We start from the raw sequence: 16,058 nt of genomic DNA, 5'->3' as shown, positions 1-16,058 counted from the left end.
CTGTTGTCACCCTCTCCAACATCACCCTCCCTGTTACCGACTGATGTCACTCTCTCCCTGTCACCCAGTGCTGTCACCCTCTCCCTGTCGTCACCCACTGCTTTCACCCTCTCCATCACCCAGTGCTATCACTCTCTCCCTGTCGTCACCCTCTCTATCATCACCCTCCCTGTTACCGACTGATGTCACTCTCTCCCTGTCACCCAGTGCCGTCATCCTCTCACAGCCACCAAGTGCTGTCACCCACTCCCTGAATATGTATCTTTGGGTATAATTGTAGCTTAGCACCCAGGGTGGTCCTGCTGTATAAGGACTTCATACATATTCATGTGGGGCCTATGTGTTTTTTTTTGCAAAGCATAAAAGCATAATTATTTTCACGTGGGGGCTAATGTGTTTTTTTTTATGCGTAGCCTATGGGGGTTATTCAATTAGATGTAGGGTTTCCCCCGTGACTAATTACCGTAAAAAAAATCCCCGCTGTGCGGGGAAAAGCTGTGCAAATAAATAGCCTTTTCTGTCGCCGAAAAATCGGGATTATTTCATAAGAAGCTCCAAAATGTATATGCGCTTACCAAAAAAATTAGGCTTGGGCCGGCCCTACCTCCATCCAATAGAAAAGAGTGGAAGTCCGGGAACCAAGCCATCTGAAGATGGTGAAGGTTCCTGCTGTCAAGTTCTGAAAATGTTGTATTTTTGCAGTTTGATGAATTTAGGTCCCCATATGGAATCTGTATGGGGACGCCGGGCCAGATCGGAACTGAAAGGTAAGGGATATCTCCTGCATTACCTTTATAATGATTGACCCCGATACTAAATTTCTGCAAAAGTAGTTGAAAATGTTAAATTTCATCTACATTTAATTAAGGGTTAATGAATATACCCCATAGTAATCTATAAGAGACTACCCTTATGAGTAAAGCTGCACAACATATGGAGATTGTATTCAAAAGTGAGAGTCAGTGCCTTAAATTCCAGTATATTCAGTATCATAACAGAGCTGTGACACTTAAGATGTAATTGTGTATTACGTACTAGAGGACCTATGGTCTTGAATACACACTCATTAGGACTGTTAAGCACTGTATCCTTAATAATAAAGATTCAGGCTGATAACAGTGATTATATATACCATTAGAAATATACTTAATTTCAGCTTCAATTGTGATTATATAATAAACCAACTTATTTCTAATTATTGCTAGGGTAATGGTCATATTGTATTGACTGCTGTTAAAATATTGCGTATTTAAGGATACTGCATATTCCCGGAACCCATATACCACTGCCATCCCCTTGGTCCACCACACCAATGCTGGTCACTTCATATACTACATTTTGTTTTCTGTCTATAATTTATGCTGTATTTTTATTACACAATAAAGTTTACAGACCTTGAAAATGACTAATTACCCTATTCCAGCATTGTTAAACACCTGGATAGTTATATAAAGGCTATATCTCTGCAAGGTCAGAGCCTCTGGCCTATTCACCATTTTACTTTCAATACGAATCCTTTCAGAGGAGAATGAAGAAACTAATCACTTGTACATTACTGTGATGGCATTGGGGTAAAACCTTTATTTGTAATGTACTACTTTCTGATTATCTACTGTTAAAGCTACTGTTTGGAACATGTTATTTTGGAAATATTTGCATAGCGTTGTTTTTTTCTGTAGGTTTACATTAATAATTTATTTAAGATTTGTCTTTTAAGCTTTGCTAACCTTTTCATCGCTTATACTTGAAAACAAAAAGGTAAATTGAATTTGTATTACTAATTGGTTTATATATTTATATTGTTGCACATTACAGGCAAACTGTTTTGCATTTGGATAATAAAATCTAGCGTAAAAAGTCTGAAATAGCCTGGTGCAAATTCTGATTCTTGTGGATTTATACAACAACAAATATAGGACTTGTACAACTTGAAAAATAAAAAATAAGATTTTTAGCAATTCTCTAAATGAAGTACCTCGTCCTTTTACCATGAGAATCGGAAAAGTTTCTCTTTCATCACAGTGAGGAAAAACAAAAGCCTAATATTAAAGTAAAAATATAGGACATTTTTGAGCAAAATTTTCTACCTAGTTAATGGGCGCCCCTTAAAGCACGCATTTCAGTGATCAGTTCTGTAAATGCACTATCCAAGAGTTTTTAAACAGCAGTTTTATAATGTAAATAAATATAAAAATTAAAATACATGGGCTTCCGTCAAAAAGGAGTGATCTATGCTCACTCCAATATCTTACTGGAAAGTTATGAACAGAATAGTTTTGTAGTTACACCCCTAAGATTAAAAAAAAGGCTTTTCTGCAGCCCGCAAACCTATTCTGTCTGACACTCTTGAGGTCACCAAGAAGGGAATATCTGGCCCCCCTTCTGTGTGCTAACAAATGAACGTTTGCTCCACTGCTCAGGTTTGGTAGTGCTGGCTATTGTAGTAGTGGCCCAGGCTGTATGACTTGAGCTTAAGCCAGGCAATTAGCAAGCAGAGCTCCTATAATAGCATGGAATACCTTTAGTGCAGAATCAGTGTACTGTCTGAACATGGGACTAATTTCTAACTGGATACTGATATGTCGGCTCAAGAAGGTGACCTCCCTGGTAGATACAGTTTCTAGTGCCAGCTAGTGAATACTAGAGAATTCATGTAATACTCCAAAGTGAAGCCAAGTAAGCTGAAAAATAAGTCTTAATTTGCATAAACACACTCACATTGTACAGGTTGAGTCTCCCATATCCAAATATTCTGAAATACGGAATATTCCAAAATACAGAATTGTTTTTGCATGACTCAGATTTTGAAACCTTTGATTTTTGGTGGCTCAATGTAGAAAAACTTTGTTTAACGCATAAAATTATTAAAAATATTGTAGAAAATTACCTTCAGGCGCTGTGCATAAGGTGTATATGAAACATAAATTAATTTAATTTCTGTACACAAACTTTGTTTGAGCAACAACATTTTTTTAAATATTGCAGAAAATTACCTGCAGGCTGTGTGTATAAGATGTATATAAATCATAAATGCTTTCTCTGTGTTTATATTTGGGTCCCATTCCCAATATATTTCATTATGGTATGCAAATATTCCAAACTACGGAATATTCCGATATCCAAAATAACCCTGGTACCAAGCACTTTGGATATGGGAGACTCAACCTCTATATGCCACAAAATGTGTGCTGTAGCTCTAATACTTTCAATTAACTGCCATAATTTTTAAGTTTCCTGCTATAGTTTTGTCCAACCCTCTCTAATGGTACGAAAAGTAGAGATGAGCGGTTTGGTTTTGGCTCGGATCTTTACAGAACGAAGATCAAAACGAGGCAAAACTTAATCTTTTATGGACATCTCAGCACCGACGTTTTACCTCGTTCCGAGATCCAAACTTGGAAGATCTGAGCCAAATCCGTACTGCTCATCTCTAACAAAAACATGTTTGGAAACTTACTGCAATAGGCCTTGCACCCACCTTCCTTCTCTTGTGTTCTAAAGCTTGGGGCAGCCTTGTAGACCAGTGGTTCCCAAACTGTGCGCTGTGGCACCCTGGGGTGCCTTTGGAGACTTGCAGGGGTGAATCAGGTTTGTGGTCCAGCACCAAATCAAATTCTTTATGGTCAATGTAATGTAAATATTTGAACAAAGAGAAGCACAAACCTGTTCAATACCACATAACTGAACCTAAGGATGACAGGTAAGCTCCTCTAAGGAACAATTTACTTCACTTTAATAACAAACTTAAACTTAGGGGTGCCGTGAAAACAATGCTGATACTCTAGGGTGCCATAATTCAAAAAAGTTTGGGAACCACTGTTCTAGACTATTACTAACTTGTAGGAGTACACTGCGCAGGGTAAATGATCCCACGTATGTTCAAAAGTTACGCTGGGTGCACACAATATGATGTAATAAACGGTGTGACGGACATTCCAATTTCACTAAATCCCAGAACACACAATAAAGAGACTACACACAATGCAATCTTCTGAAAGATGGCACAATATATCATGTCTGAGGATTGTATACTTTCTTTTCTCCTCTACACACTATGCAATCATTGTGTACATTAATGGCAATTCAGGTGATGTCTTCAGAGGAAAGACTGGACCAATATATCTTGTGATTGTTCAATTGTGTGTACACACTATACCATGTGCACCACATTGTTCATTGCATCGTCCCATCGGATGTGCAGCACAGCAGTTGGGACGATGCTATGAACGACGACAGTGAACGATGGATTGGGCATACACAGTGTACAATGTGTATGATATATCATTCCAATCCATGTCAGAACAATATATTGAACGATAGATTGTATAGTGTGTACTCCACTTTAGAGGGTACAATCTATGGCTCATTCCGTGAAAATGCGGCACCCAGTACAGTAAATTGTTATTATAGTTTCCTATTTAGAATTACATAATTTATTTGGTTTTGTTTTGTAATTGACACGACCCTGTCTTTTTACCATTTGAACGATTTCCCTTCTGCTCCAGAAACCTATGTCTGCACTTACACATCCACATTAATCTTAGATATAAACGAAATAAAACGCATGAAACTTTATGACACAATCTATGACCTTGCACACCCTGTAGTCTTTGAAAGGTTTAATATGCTGTATAGACGAGCTGTACTGAAATAATTTAGAGCCTTGGCTGTACAGTTCTACGTTTGTCATGGGATATCTTGGGTTAATGTGGAATAACTGGAAGGAAAAAGAATGAAAAGGACCAATGTTCAGGTGTCTAATTTTAAATACTTCAGGAAAACCTCAATGACTCAGTGGACAGACAGTTTTTTTTCGTTATGATTCACTGATGCCTAGATAAACATCTCGTCTATAACACAAGACACCTTTGCTATGTCTGCTTCATATTTTAGCAAGTTGTCTTCCCAATAATACAGTGCCGGGTCCTCAGGGGACACCATCTGCTCCCGCCAAGAGTGTAGGCTGATCAACCTTCTGCCATCAAAGACTTTTTGTCATTACAAAAAGGTGATTGGTGTAGTTTCATCGTTTTAAATAAGTATTTAGATTAGTACTTTTTGAAGTCAACAATTTTGTTATTGGGAGTTGGTAAAAGTTTGTCGGAAACTTACCAGCACTCGACCTGTTAATGTTTGAGCTGAAATCATTACACCAGCCCAGTCTTTTACAGATGTCATCCATCCCACCTCGGCGGCCACGGCCAAGACGTCTTCTTTCTCATCGGTCGGCTTGTAGTCCCCATCAGTTACTTGGGTGCTGACTGTGTTTGCGACTTTCTGTACCTCCTGTGGGAGAGGACATAAATACACTTTGAGACTGAAGTAAAATAAATAGTCATATTATAACTCTCTTATATAAGTTATATCCCAACAATCAAATCACTTTGCACAAGTTGTCTGCTAATTAGCCACAATGATATATTTGCTAAATAGCCAAAGTTTATTAAAATAATTACATTAACAATGGCAAAAGTGTGGACCAGCTGTCAACATGTGTAGAACATTTCTTAAGATACAAGTCTTTAACCTGTGCACAACCAATAAGATAGGAAACCTACAGCTAAGATTATTACTACTTTTAAAAGCTACTTTAAATCAAATAGTTTGAGCCCATGTCAGTACCCTTGATCTGGGTCACATTGTTGTCCTGAAAGTATGGGGCAATAGACCCAGATCTCTGTTTTGTGGCAGAAGGAGCTTTCCCCAGGTATACTGATTATGCTAAATGTAATCAAGAACTTTGCTCTTCATGCATCAAACCCACACCAGATAAATAGGTAAGCCTTTGAGGGGGAAGGGGGACCTTCTAAAAGTAAGTGATGTATTACTACAGCTACTGTAGTGGTACATTACGTATAAAATTTTGCCCTCCTTACAGATCAGCACCCTGCACCTAGAGTGAACACTAGTACTACATCTGAGGTCTCTCTTTAATAAGAACAGTTCCTTCTACAAGCACCTTCTTAATAGCAATGTAAACTTACAGCACTAGCACATGTATATTTTAAACAAATATACCTTGCAGATTCAAACACCCAGGCAAACATTCCTAGAATCAGAATAGAACAGCATGTGTACCAAACACACTGTACAGTTTTGCATGGTTTCGTACAAATCATTTGGAAGAAAAAAAAACAACGAATTTTATCATATTTCCATGAGGAAAAGTAGAACATTTATAGTAGGTGTTGAGGGTAAAGCAGTAAACAAACATCCAGGCGAGTTATAAACTATGTATTATATAAGGATTATTAGGATTATTGAAAGACAGCCTCTAGGAGAATCTAGCAGCCAACAGATGAAGTAGTTCTATACACATTCTTCCTCACATACTACAAAACGTATTTGTTGTACGTGATCATTCACTATATATCAAGAAGTCTGTGCAGGTCATCACATTTATTACACTCTAATATTTATACACTAATGTGCAAATAGCATAAGGGTATATCCAGAGTTCAGACACTGATTATTTTTTTTTTATAGCATATTTGAATCACTTTGACATTCCTAAAATGCACCTCAGTCACTTAAAAAGAACCTAAATATACAAACAAAAAAACAGCCAATCAATGATAAGCTTTTTTTGAAAATACCAGATAGAAGCCTGGTAAATAAGGACACTTTTGGTTATGGCAAAGCTAAAGCAAGGATATATATATAAGGTGAATTGTCCAGTGAATGAATGGTTAAGGGAATTCTCATATTTAAGGCGTATGTAGAAGATACAACATAAAAACTATTTTGAGACATGTGCCATCATTATTACCATGTATACTTTTAAAATACAATTTTAGTTTAAAGACTGACGGAATAGTTACAATTTTATAACCAAAAAAACAGGAGAGGTGTAGAAATTACCAGTGAATGAGTGCACAATGCTAGCAAATGAACATACAAGTCCAATAAATGAATAATATAACTTACATCAATAAAACTAAGTCAACAGAGCTAATCTCAGATTGTATACACTAAAATTTAAGATTACTCTATTAAACATGAAAATGTTCATTCACTGGTAGTGTTCATTCACTGGCTGAGTCATCCTATATAATTTACAAATGCTATATATGTTTTTTTTGGCCGAAACATCATGGCAGACACACTATTGCAACAAATGGTTTTCAGTATAGAGTATAAATAATTACACACTTTCTGATCAATAAGAACAGCAAAATTGCAATTGCAAAATAATGGCGTAATCCATAAAGCATGCAAAGATGCAAAAAAACCACAGAAGAAATGTCAATGGCGCATACAAAACAGGTTAAAAAAAAAAAGTACAGAAAGCAGCTTGTAAATGCAAAAGCTTTATAAGCATTATATTAAAATATTTCTATGCATGGGCTATGAACAGGCCCTTGGTAGCATCTCTCCTTGCTGTACACTCATTGAATAACCATCACATAATGTTATCTGAAAAACAATTGCTAAAAATAATGGGAAAGTTGTTGCATGGCCGAGTACTTTTACTTTAGTGGAACGCCAATTTATATTGCTAAGTGAGCCTTCAGGGCTTGCAGCGAATGAGATTTATAACAGCCCAGTGGCTCTTTGTCATTACATCCCTCACTTCCACATGAAGGTTAGCAAAGCACCATGAATTAGCCAGAGCCTAATTTTCTCACATCTCATTTCTCTGTGATAATAAATGATAAAGAAGACCAAAGAGAACACTTTCTAATTTTATATTCAATTGAGAATTTCTTTATCTTCTTTGTCCACTGGGAACAAAGGGATGCTCATGCTTTCAAACAAATGTGAAACTCAAGTCCACTAACAAGGATCAACACGAAGTTGTCAAATACTGCCATAGCTGTCAACTGACCCTAATTGCCAAAGTCAAAACCAAGTGTAAAATATTTACCTACCATCTGCTCAATACGATGCTAGTAAGTACAGTTATTCTGTATGCAATTATCATTATACTTTCTTTGACAAACTTTTTTACTTTATTGAAGCATGTCGCAAAAAGTGTACATCGTACAATCATAACAAGACAATGTAGCTCAGGTAAACAGTGCTAACCGGCAAGTTAAAGAAACATCGTCAGGTGTATAAAACACAGACACAAACCTAAATTAAAAGAACAAAAATGAATAAATAATAAAATCAGTAATAACCTCAAATATACATGCTACAATATTTTTTTCTTGAAATAATTTACATTAAAAATAAAATAAAATTACTAATAAGGTTGAATCTCGACTAGTAAGCCAGAGGTCACCTTGGTAACAGTACAACACAAGAAAATAGCTACATACCGTATAGAACGAAACCATATAAGAATGGCAAAAATAATAACAACGAACAAGGGCTACAAAAACAGACAGCGATGAGGAGGTATTAAAACAATGCCAAACTGTAACAAGTATCAGAATCATACAGAAACTGAGCAGCCATTTGGGGAACAGTTGTTTCTGTCTTTAAAAGGCATGGGGTTTTATTTGTTAATATATTGTGTTTTATATGGTATTCTAGTAACAAGACGAGGCACGTAATTACCTCTCTCTCTCTCCTGGGCTAAACAGTGGACTTTGTAGTGCACCCTCAAATGAATAGAGAGCAGAAACCCCGACTGGTAAGCCAGGGTCACCTTGGGAATAGTAGAGCAGAAGAAAATTGCGAGAACACATACAGTATAAGAAGAAATAGTAGAAGAATAGTAGAAACAATAACAGAGAATAATTGCTTCAAAGACAGTCAGCAATAGGGAGGTACATCAGAAGATCAAATTCTAGCCTATGTCGTAAACATAGACAAAACAAGTAGCCATTTGGGTGACTGCAACAAAATAATCTTAAAAGATAAGTATTTTATTTTCATCAATGATCCTTGATTTAATTTGATTATACAGTAAGTGGATGGTATCTTGTTGTTTGCGTGACCGTCTATAAATTTGGCAATAGTGAGACAAGGTCTGCAATTATATCCTTCTCTCTCCTAAGCTAAACAATGCACCAAACCCATACTGTAGAGACAAGGCTGTAATTAAAGTAGGGCTGAGGAAGTCAAAAGAGTCTGACCTGGAACATAGTTGAAAGCCCCATAAATTACTGTACTATTAAGGTGTGGAGGTGTTAGCAAGGACATCAACCTTTTCAGTACAAGCTCACACAGAAGTAGCAAGGATGAGTAATGATCATGGCAGGGGTAAAATAGAATCCTCTAACTCACTGATTTACTGAGCTAGTGCATCTTAACGGGTTTCGGGGTCAGACAAAGGCAGGGCAAGGTCAAGAGAAGACAATAATTGTTCAAACCGTTTATCTAACACTTTCGTAATGATGTTCAGTAGCACTGCAGCTACTTCGATGACAGACATTATATAAAACAGGAGTGGCCACCACAACCTAGCCAGGGCATTATTATTATTATTATCATCCTTTATTTATATGGCGCCACAAGTGTTCCGCAGCGCCTTACATAGTACATAGAACTAAAAGGTGAACAGGAAACAAGTAACTTACAGTACATTACAGTGCAGGACAAGGACACGATTTATATATACATTGCTGCAATAGCGATTAAAGAACTCACAATAAGCAGCCGGGAGTTGGCAGTCACGTGTTAGGTGCCCTTATGGGGAGTAAAGAGTAGAAGAAAATGTAAAGAGAAGCACATGAGGTAAGAGGTCCCTGCTTGTGAGAGCTTACATTCTAAAGGGGAGGGGCAGACAGACAAGTGTGACACAAAAGGGGAAGATAGGGAGTAAAGAGCATGAGGTGGGTTAGGATGAGAGCTGGAAGGCCTTGATGAAGTAGTGGGTCTTGAGAGCCCATTTGAAGATTTGTAGAGAGGTGGAGAGTCTGATGGGGAGAGGAAGAGCAGCACGGGCAAAATCTTGGATGTTGGAGTGGGAGGAAGTAATCAGTTGGCAAGAGAGGCAGCATGCATTTGTTGAGCGAAGTGGACGGGCGGGAGTGTGAAGGGAGAGAAGGTCAGAAATGTATGCGGGAGAGGATTTGGTGAGGGCTTTGTAGGCGAGTGTAAGAACCTTGAATTGGCATCTGAAGGGGAAGGTGAGCCAGTGTAGGGCTTGTAGGAGAGGGGAAGCAGATGTAGAACATCTAGAGAGGAAGATGAGCCGAGCAGCAGCATTGAGAACCGATTGTAGTGGAGAGAGGTGAGAGACTGGGAGGCCAGCTAGGAGAAGGTTACAGTAGTCCAATCTGGAGATGACCAGTGAGTGGATGAGGGTTTTAGTGGCATCCTGGGTGAGGAAGGGTCTAATCCTGGAGATATTTTTTAGGTGGAAACGGCAGGACTGCAAGAGGTGCTGAATGTGTGGTTTAAAGGAGAGGGAGGAGTCTAGGATAACTCCAAGACAGCGCACTGTGGGGCTAGAGGAGATAGTTGTGCCATCAATGGATAATGAAATTGTGGGGAGTGATGTAGTGGAAGAGGGTGGGAAGATGATCAGCTCAGTCTTAGACATGTTAAGTTTAAGAAAGCGCTGGGACATCCATGAAGAGACAGCAGAGAGACAGTTGGAGATACGGGTAAGGAGCGAGGGGGAGATCTCAGGGGTGGAAAGGTAAATTTGAGTGTCATCAGCATAGAGATGATATTGGAGGTCAAACGAGTTAATGAGTTCACCTAAAGAGGACATATATAGGGAGAAAAGGAGAGCTCCAAGAACAGAACCTTGGGGAACTCCTACTGTTAGTGGAAGTGGGGAGGAGGAGGAGTCATGAGAGGAAACAGAGAATGAACGATCAGAGAGGTAGGAGGAAAGCCAGGAGAGGGCAGTGCCACATAAACCGAGAGAGTAAAGGATTTGCCGGAGGAGAGAGTGGTCTACAGTGTCAAATGCAGCAGAGAGGTCAAGGAGAATGAGCAGAAGTGATGAGGTGGGGGGGAATATACAGACTTATTAGGAAACTTGTCTATACACCACCCCCCCCCCCTTCAAAGAAAAATTAAGAGACACCCTCAAATATCCTTTTAGGAAACCAAGAACCACTATTCGCTCAGAGAGAGCCCAAGTCCCTAACCATAGAGGAGGAAATTATTAAACAGTATAGAGAAATTACAGAGAGTAATCACAGCTTGTATATGTTATTGGTTGAAAATAATATGAGATATGGTAAGAACTTACCCTTGTTATCTCTATTTCTACGAAGTCCATAGGGTTCCACAGGATACCTTGGGGTATAGGTGTGACGTCAGTCGCAGGGCACCAAAGAGTTAAGCTTTCAGCCTCCCAGGATGCACTAGGTCCCCCTCCTATACCCCACCCCCGGGCCAAGGCACCTCAGTTAGTTACCAAGCCATAGGCCGGAGGAGGAGAAGGAAGAGAGAGAACAAAGATCTGGACACATACAAGAATCACATTCTCACCAGAGGGAGACGGAAAACCGGTGACCAGAGCAAAGCCCATCTGCAGCACAGGTGCGACAGGGCGGGAGTCCTGTGGAACCCTATGGACTTCGTAGAAATAGAGATAACAAGGGTAAGTTCTTACCATATCTCATATTTTCTACTTCAGGGTCCATAGGGTATCCACAGGATACCTTGGGGATGTCCCAAAGCAGTATCCTTTAAGGGTGGGGACGCTCCTGTGCAGAAAGGAGAATCCGCCGCCCGAAGGAAGCATCCTGAGAGGCGAAGGTGTCAAACCTGTAATACCTCACGAAGGTATGGACAGAAGACCACGTAGCAGCCTTGCAGATCTGAACTGCCGAGGCACCACGTCGAGCTGCCCACGAAGGACCCACAGACCTAGTGGAATGAGCCTTCAGAGAAGGAGGGACCGGTAGGCCTTCATGAAGATAAGCTTCAGAAATAGCCATATGGATCCAGGCTGCCAAAGTTTGCTTTGAAGCAGGCCAACCCTTTTTACAGAAGCCATAGAGGACAACAAAGCGTCCGACTTCCTAAACAAAGAAGTGCGGTCAACAGAAGTCCTTAAGGCCCGCACAACATCCAAAGAGGCCTCACCCACGGAAAGACCCGGTGAGTTAAAGGCCGGAACAACTATTTCCTCGTTAACATGAAACTGGGAAACAACTTTGGGAAGAAACTCGGTGCGTTAAAGGCCGGAACAACTATTTCCTCGTTAACATGAAACTGGGAAACAACTTTGGGAAGAAACTCGGGCCGAGTGCGGAGCACTGCCCTGTTCCCATGAAAAACCAAGAAAGGGGGTCTACAAGAAAGAGCCCCTAACTCAGAAACACGTCTGGCTGAAGCAACGGCCAGAAGGAAAACAGTCTTAGCTGTTAGCCATTTAATATCCACTGAGCCCAGTGGTTCAAACGGCGGTCCTTGGAGAGCCCTCAGGACCACAGCCAAATCCCAAGGCGCCACAGGTGGAACAAAGGGCGGCTGAATACGGAGAACACCTTGCATAAAGGTGCGCACATCCGGGATTGTAGCAATCCTACGGTGAAACCAGACAGATAGGGCCGAAACCTGTACCTTCAAAGAAGCAAGGCGAAGCCCATGATCTAGTCCCGCTTGCAGGAAGGCGAGAATCCGAGACAGACGAAACTCCCGCGGTGCATAACCTCTCGGTCGACACCACTGGAAGAACGTATGCCACACGCGATGGTATATCCTCGCGGAAGACGGTTTCCGAGCTCGTAACATGGTACGCACCACAGAGCTGGCAAACCCCCAGGACCTCAGCATGGCCGTCTCAACAGCCACGCCGCCAAAGACAGCCGAGTCAGGTCCGGGTGAAGACAAGGACCCTGAGACAGAAGGTCCGGTCGTAGCGGCAACCGCAGAGGACTGTCCACGGACAGACCCTGAAGGTCTGAGAACCAGTGCCGTCTGGGCCACGCGGGAGCTATCAACAGGAGCGTCCCTCCTTCCTGTTTGAATTTCCGGATTACCCGTGGAAGAAGGGAGACCGGAGGGAACAGGTATGCGAACCTGAACATCCACCGGACGGACAGAGCATCCACCAGAGACGCCCCTTCGTCTCTTGTGCGAGACCCGTACACCGGCAACTTGTTGTTGTGCCGGGACGCCATGAGGTCGATTTCTGGAAGACCCCACCTGTCCACCAGTAGTTGAAAAACGTCCGGGTGCAGGGACCATTCCCCTGGATGAACGTCCTGGCGACTTAGAAAGTCCGCCTCCCAATTTAGCACTCCCGGGATGAAGACCGCTGATATGGCCGGAAGATTGCGCTCCGCCCAAACCAGGATCCGAGAGACCTCTACGAGAGCCGCCCGACTGCGAGTTCCTCCTTGCCTGTTTATGTAGGCCACGGTGGTAGCATTGTCCGACTGGACCTGCACCGGGTGACCCTGGAGAAACCGCTGTGCCTGCAGGAGAGCATTGAAGACCGCCTGGAGTTCCAAGATATTGATTGGAAGCTCCGCTTCTGTCGGTGTCCACCTGCCCTGGAACAAGTGTGGACCCGAAACTGCTCCCCAGCCCCGAAGACTGGCGTCCGTTGTCAACAGGACCCAATTTGAAACCCAGAACGGACGTCCCTTGTTGAGGTGGGTCGTCTTTAACCACCACGCAAGGGACAGGCGAACCTCCGGGGTGAGCACAATCGTCTGGAACTTCAGAGACTGAGGCAGCCCGTTCCACTTGGACAGGATCAGGTGCTGCAGAGGTCTAGAGTGAAACTGGGCGTATTCCACCATGTCGAACACCGACACCATGGAGCCCAGTAACCTCATCGCCGAGTGTAAGGACACCCGGCGGCTGTGCAGACAACTGCGCACCCTTGACTGTAAAGCAGAGATCTTGTCCTCCGTCACGAAGATCCTTTGCTGTCCCGAGTCCAATAAGGCTCCAAGATGCAGAATCCTCCGAGACGGGATTAGAGTGGACTTCTGCCAGTTGATTAGCCAGCCGTGCCGTTGCAGCAGTGCAATGGTCAGGTCCAAGTGGTGTAACAGGAGCTCTGGAGATCCTGCCACCAATAACAGGTCGTCCAAGTACGGCAACATGCGGACTCCTTGCAGCCGCAGAGAAGCCGCCATGACCGCCATAGCGTCCTGTATGTCCAATGACACCATGTAGTCCCCAGGTTCCAGCGCCAGAATGATGGACCGTAGGGTCTCCATCCGAAACTTCGGGACCCGCAAAGACTTGTTGAGTGCTTTGAGGTTGAGAATCGGACGATATGACCCATTGGGTTTCTGTACCAAAAATAGATTTGAATAGAAACCCTGGCCCCTCTGGGAGAATGGAACAGGCACTATAACTCCAGCCTGGAGCATAGTGTGCAATACCTTCCGCAGCTCCGTAGCCTTGTTCCGGTCTGATGGTAGACCCGTGGTGAAGAATCGAGCCGGGGGTCTGTGCCGGAAGGAGAGGGCGTACCCGTGAGAGACCACCTCCAGAACCCAAGTGTCTGTCGTAGTGAACGACCAACACCGGGAGAACTGCAGCAGGCGGCCTCCCACCCTGGGATCCCCCAAGGGGAGACCCGGACCGTCAGGCTGCAGGCTTGTCATCTGGCTTGGGGGCCGGACGTCTGGTACTCCATGCCTGTTTCCGGGGCTTGACCGATTTCTTAGGGCCAGCCTGTCTAGGAAACGACTGTGGTTTGGGCCTGCCCTGGGCCCTAGATGACCGAAAGGACGATGGTCCAGAACCAGAAGGAGCAGCGGCCGACGGGAGACAAGCAGATTTGGCTGCCGCCAGCGTGGCCACAATCTTATCCAGATCCGGACCGAAGAGAACTTCTCCGGTAAACGGCAACGCTTCCAGACCTTTCTTGGATCTGCGTCCGCCTTCCAGGATCGCAGCCACAAGGTGCGACGAGCAGCTACCGCTGCTGAAGAAATTCTAGACACCAGAGTACTAATGTCTAGAGCCGCCTCGTTGATGTAGGTGGCCGAATCACGGAGATTGCCAATCAACTCCGCTTGTTCGGCCGGACAGTCGGATTCAAAAGAAGCCTCTAATGAATCCGCCCAGCGCTCCATCGCTCTGGCAAACCAGCAAATGGCCATAGCTGGCCGTGCTGCCCCCCCTGCAAGGGAACAAGCGGACTTCAGGCAGATTTCTACCTTGCGGTCCGTAGCATCCTTAAGGGAGGACATGGATGGCATCGGCAATGTGGCACTACGGACAAGACGGGTCACGTGAGAATCCACCTGTGGAGGGGATTCACACTTAGCAAAATAATTATCCGCGAACGGATAAGCCACCGCCAGGCGTCTCTGCGGCTGGTATCTTTTGCCAGGTTGTTTCCACGCCTCCTCTAAATGGTCCACCAACTGACCCGAAAGAGGAAAGACTGTGGCATCGCCCTTCACATCTTTGAAAAAGACATACTTAGATTTAGCCGCTGGGGGAACTTCGTCCTCAGTCACCAAGGCTGTGCGGACCGCCCGAATAAGTCCAGGAATATATACTTTGGACTTAGCATCAGCGTCCTTAGTATGGAGAGGTTCCTGATCGTAAGGATCCAGAATCTCCCCATCATCAGACGTCCCTTCGTCATCCTCATAAGGAGCGGACAGAGACGCCACCGGCCTTTTATGAGGCCGCATCACAGACTCCCCTTGCAACACATCCGACAAGTGCTGTAAAGAACTCGTCAGGGAGTTAACCCACGCTGGCTCCTGAGAACCCGGGAGCGGGGAAATAGGGAGACTGTGGGGTACCACCAATTGTCGTGGGAACCCCTGCATGGGTGACGACACCACAGACTGCTGGGACAAACCCATCGGAGTAAACGCGGGCTGCGGAGCTAACTGGCCCACTAAAGCTGTTAACGCCTGAGCGAAACAAGCCCAGGGCGGCTCCTGTACCGGTGCTGTAACCGTAATAGGCCGCGCCATGGACAAACACTGCCGGCAAAGGCCCTCCGCGCTACCCTCCCCCTCCGCTAACGGTACTTTGCACGTGGTACACTGTAGCCGGAGGGGAAAATCACTTTCAGACATGATGGCACCACGTATGTGACCTCTCTCACCAATTAAGTATTAAATAGGCGAGAGACCACCCTGCAGCACCGCACCGCAAGGGCTTTAGCAGAAAGAACAGGGACAGTAATAAAGCTGACAGTTTAGAGAAGAATAGTTACAGGCAGCGCTAGCACAGTCACATACAATGCAGAGAAATAACAATTCCTG

At 43.5% G+C, this 16,058-nt stretch overlaps 1 protein-coding gene across 9 annotated transcripts in view; it reads right to left on the bottom strand.

Moving 5' to 3' along the window:
- KCNMA1 (potassium calcium-activated channel subfamily M alpha 1) overlaps nt 1-16,058 on the bottom strand; it is a 636,705-nt gene that overhangs the window by 452,536 nt on the left and 168,111 nt on the right. For all 9 annotated transcript variants that reach the window (XM_088474944.1, XM_088474945.1, XM_088474948.1 and 6 more), the window contains exon 2: nt 5,113-5,286. In XM_088474944.1, coding sequence (XP_088331070.1) covers nt 5,113-5,286 — 174 coding nt within the window. The remainder of the gene's footprint in view (nt 1-5,112; nt 5,287-16,058) is intronic.

Source organism: Taudactylus pleione, unplaced genomic scaffold (genome assembly GCF_031769625.1).
Source record: "Taudactylus pleione unplaced genomic scaffold, aTauple2 ptg000157l, whole genome shotgun sequence".
In the NCBI taxonomy this organism is placed as follows: domain Eukaryota; kingdom Metazoa; phylum Chordata; class Amphibia; order Anura; family Myobatrachidae; genus Taudactylus; species Taudactylus pleione.
The sequence above is the reverse complement of the archived record's forward strand: the minus strand, read 5'-3'. Positions and strand labels throughout refer to the sequence as shown.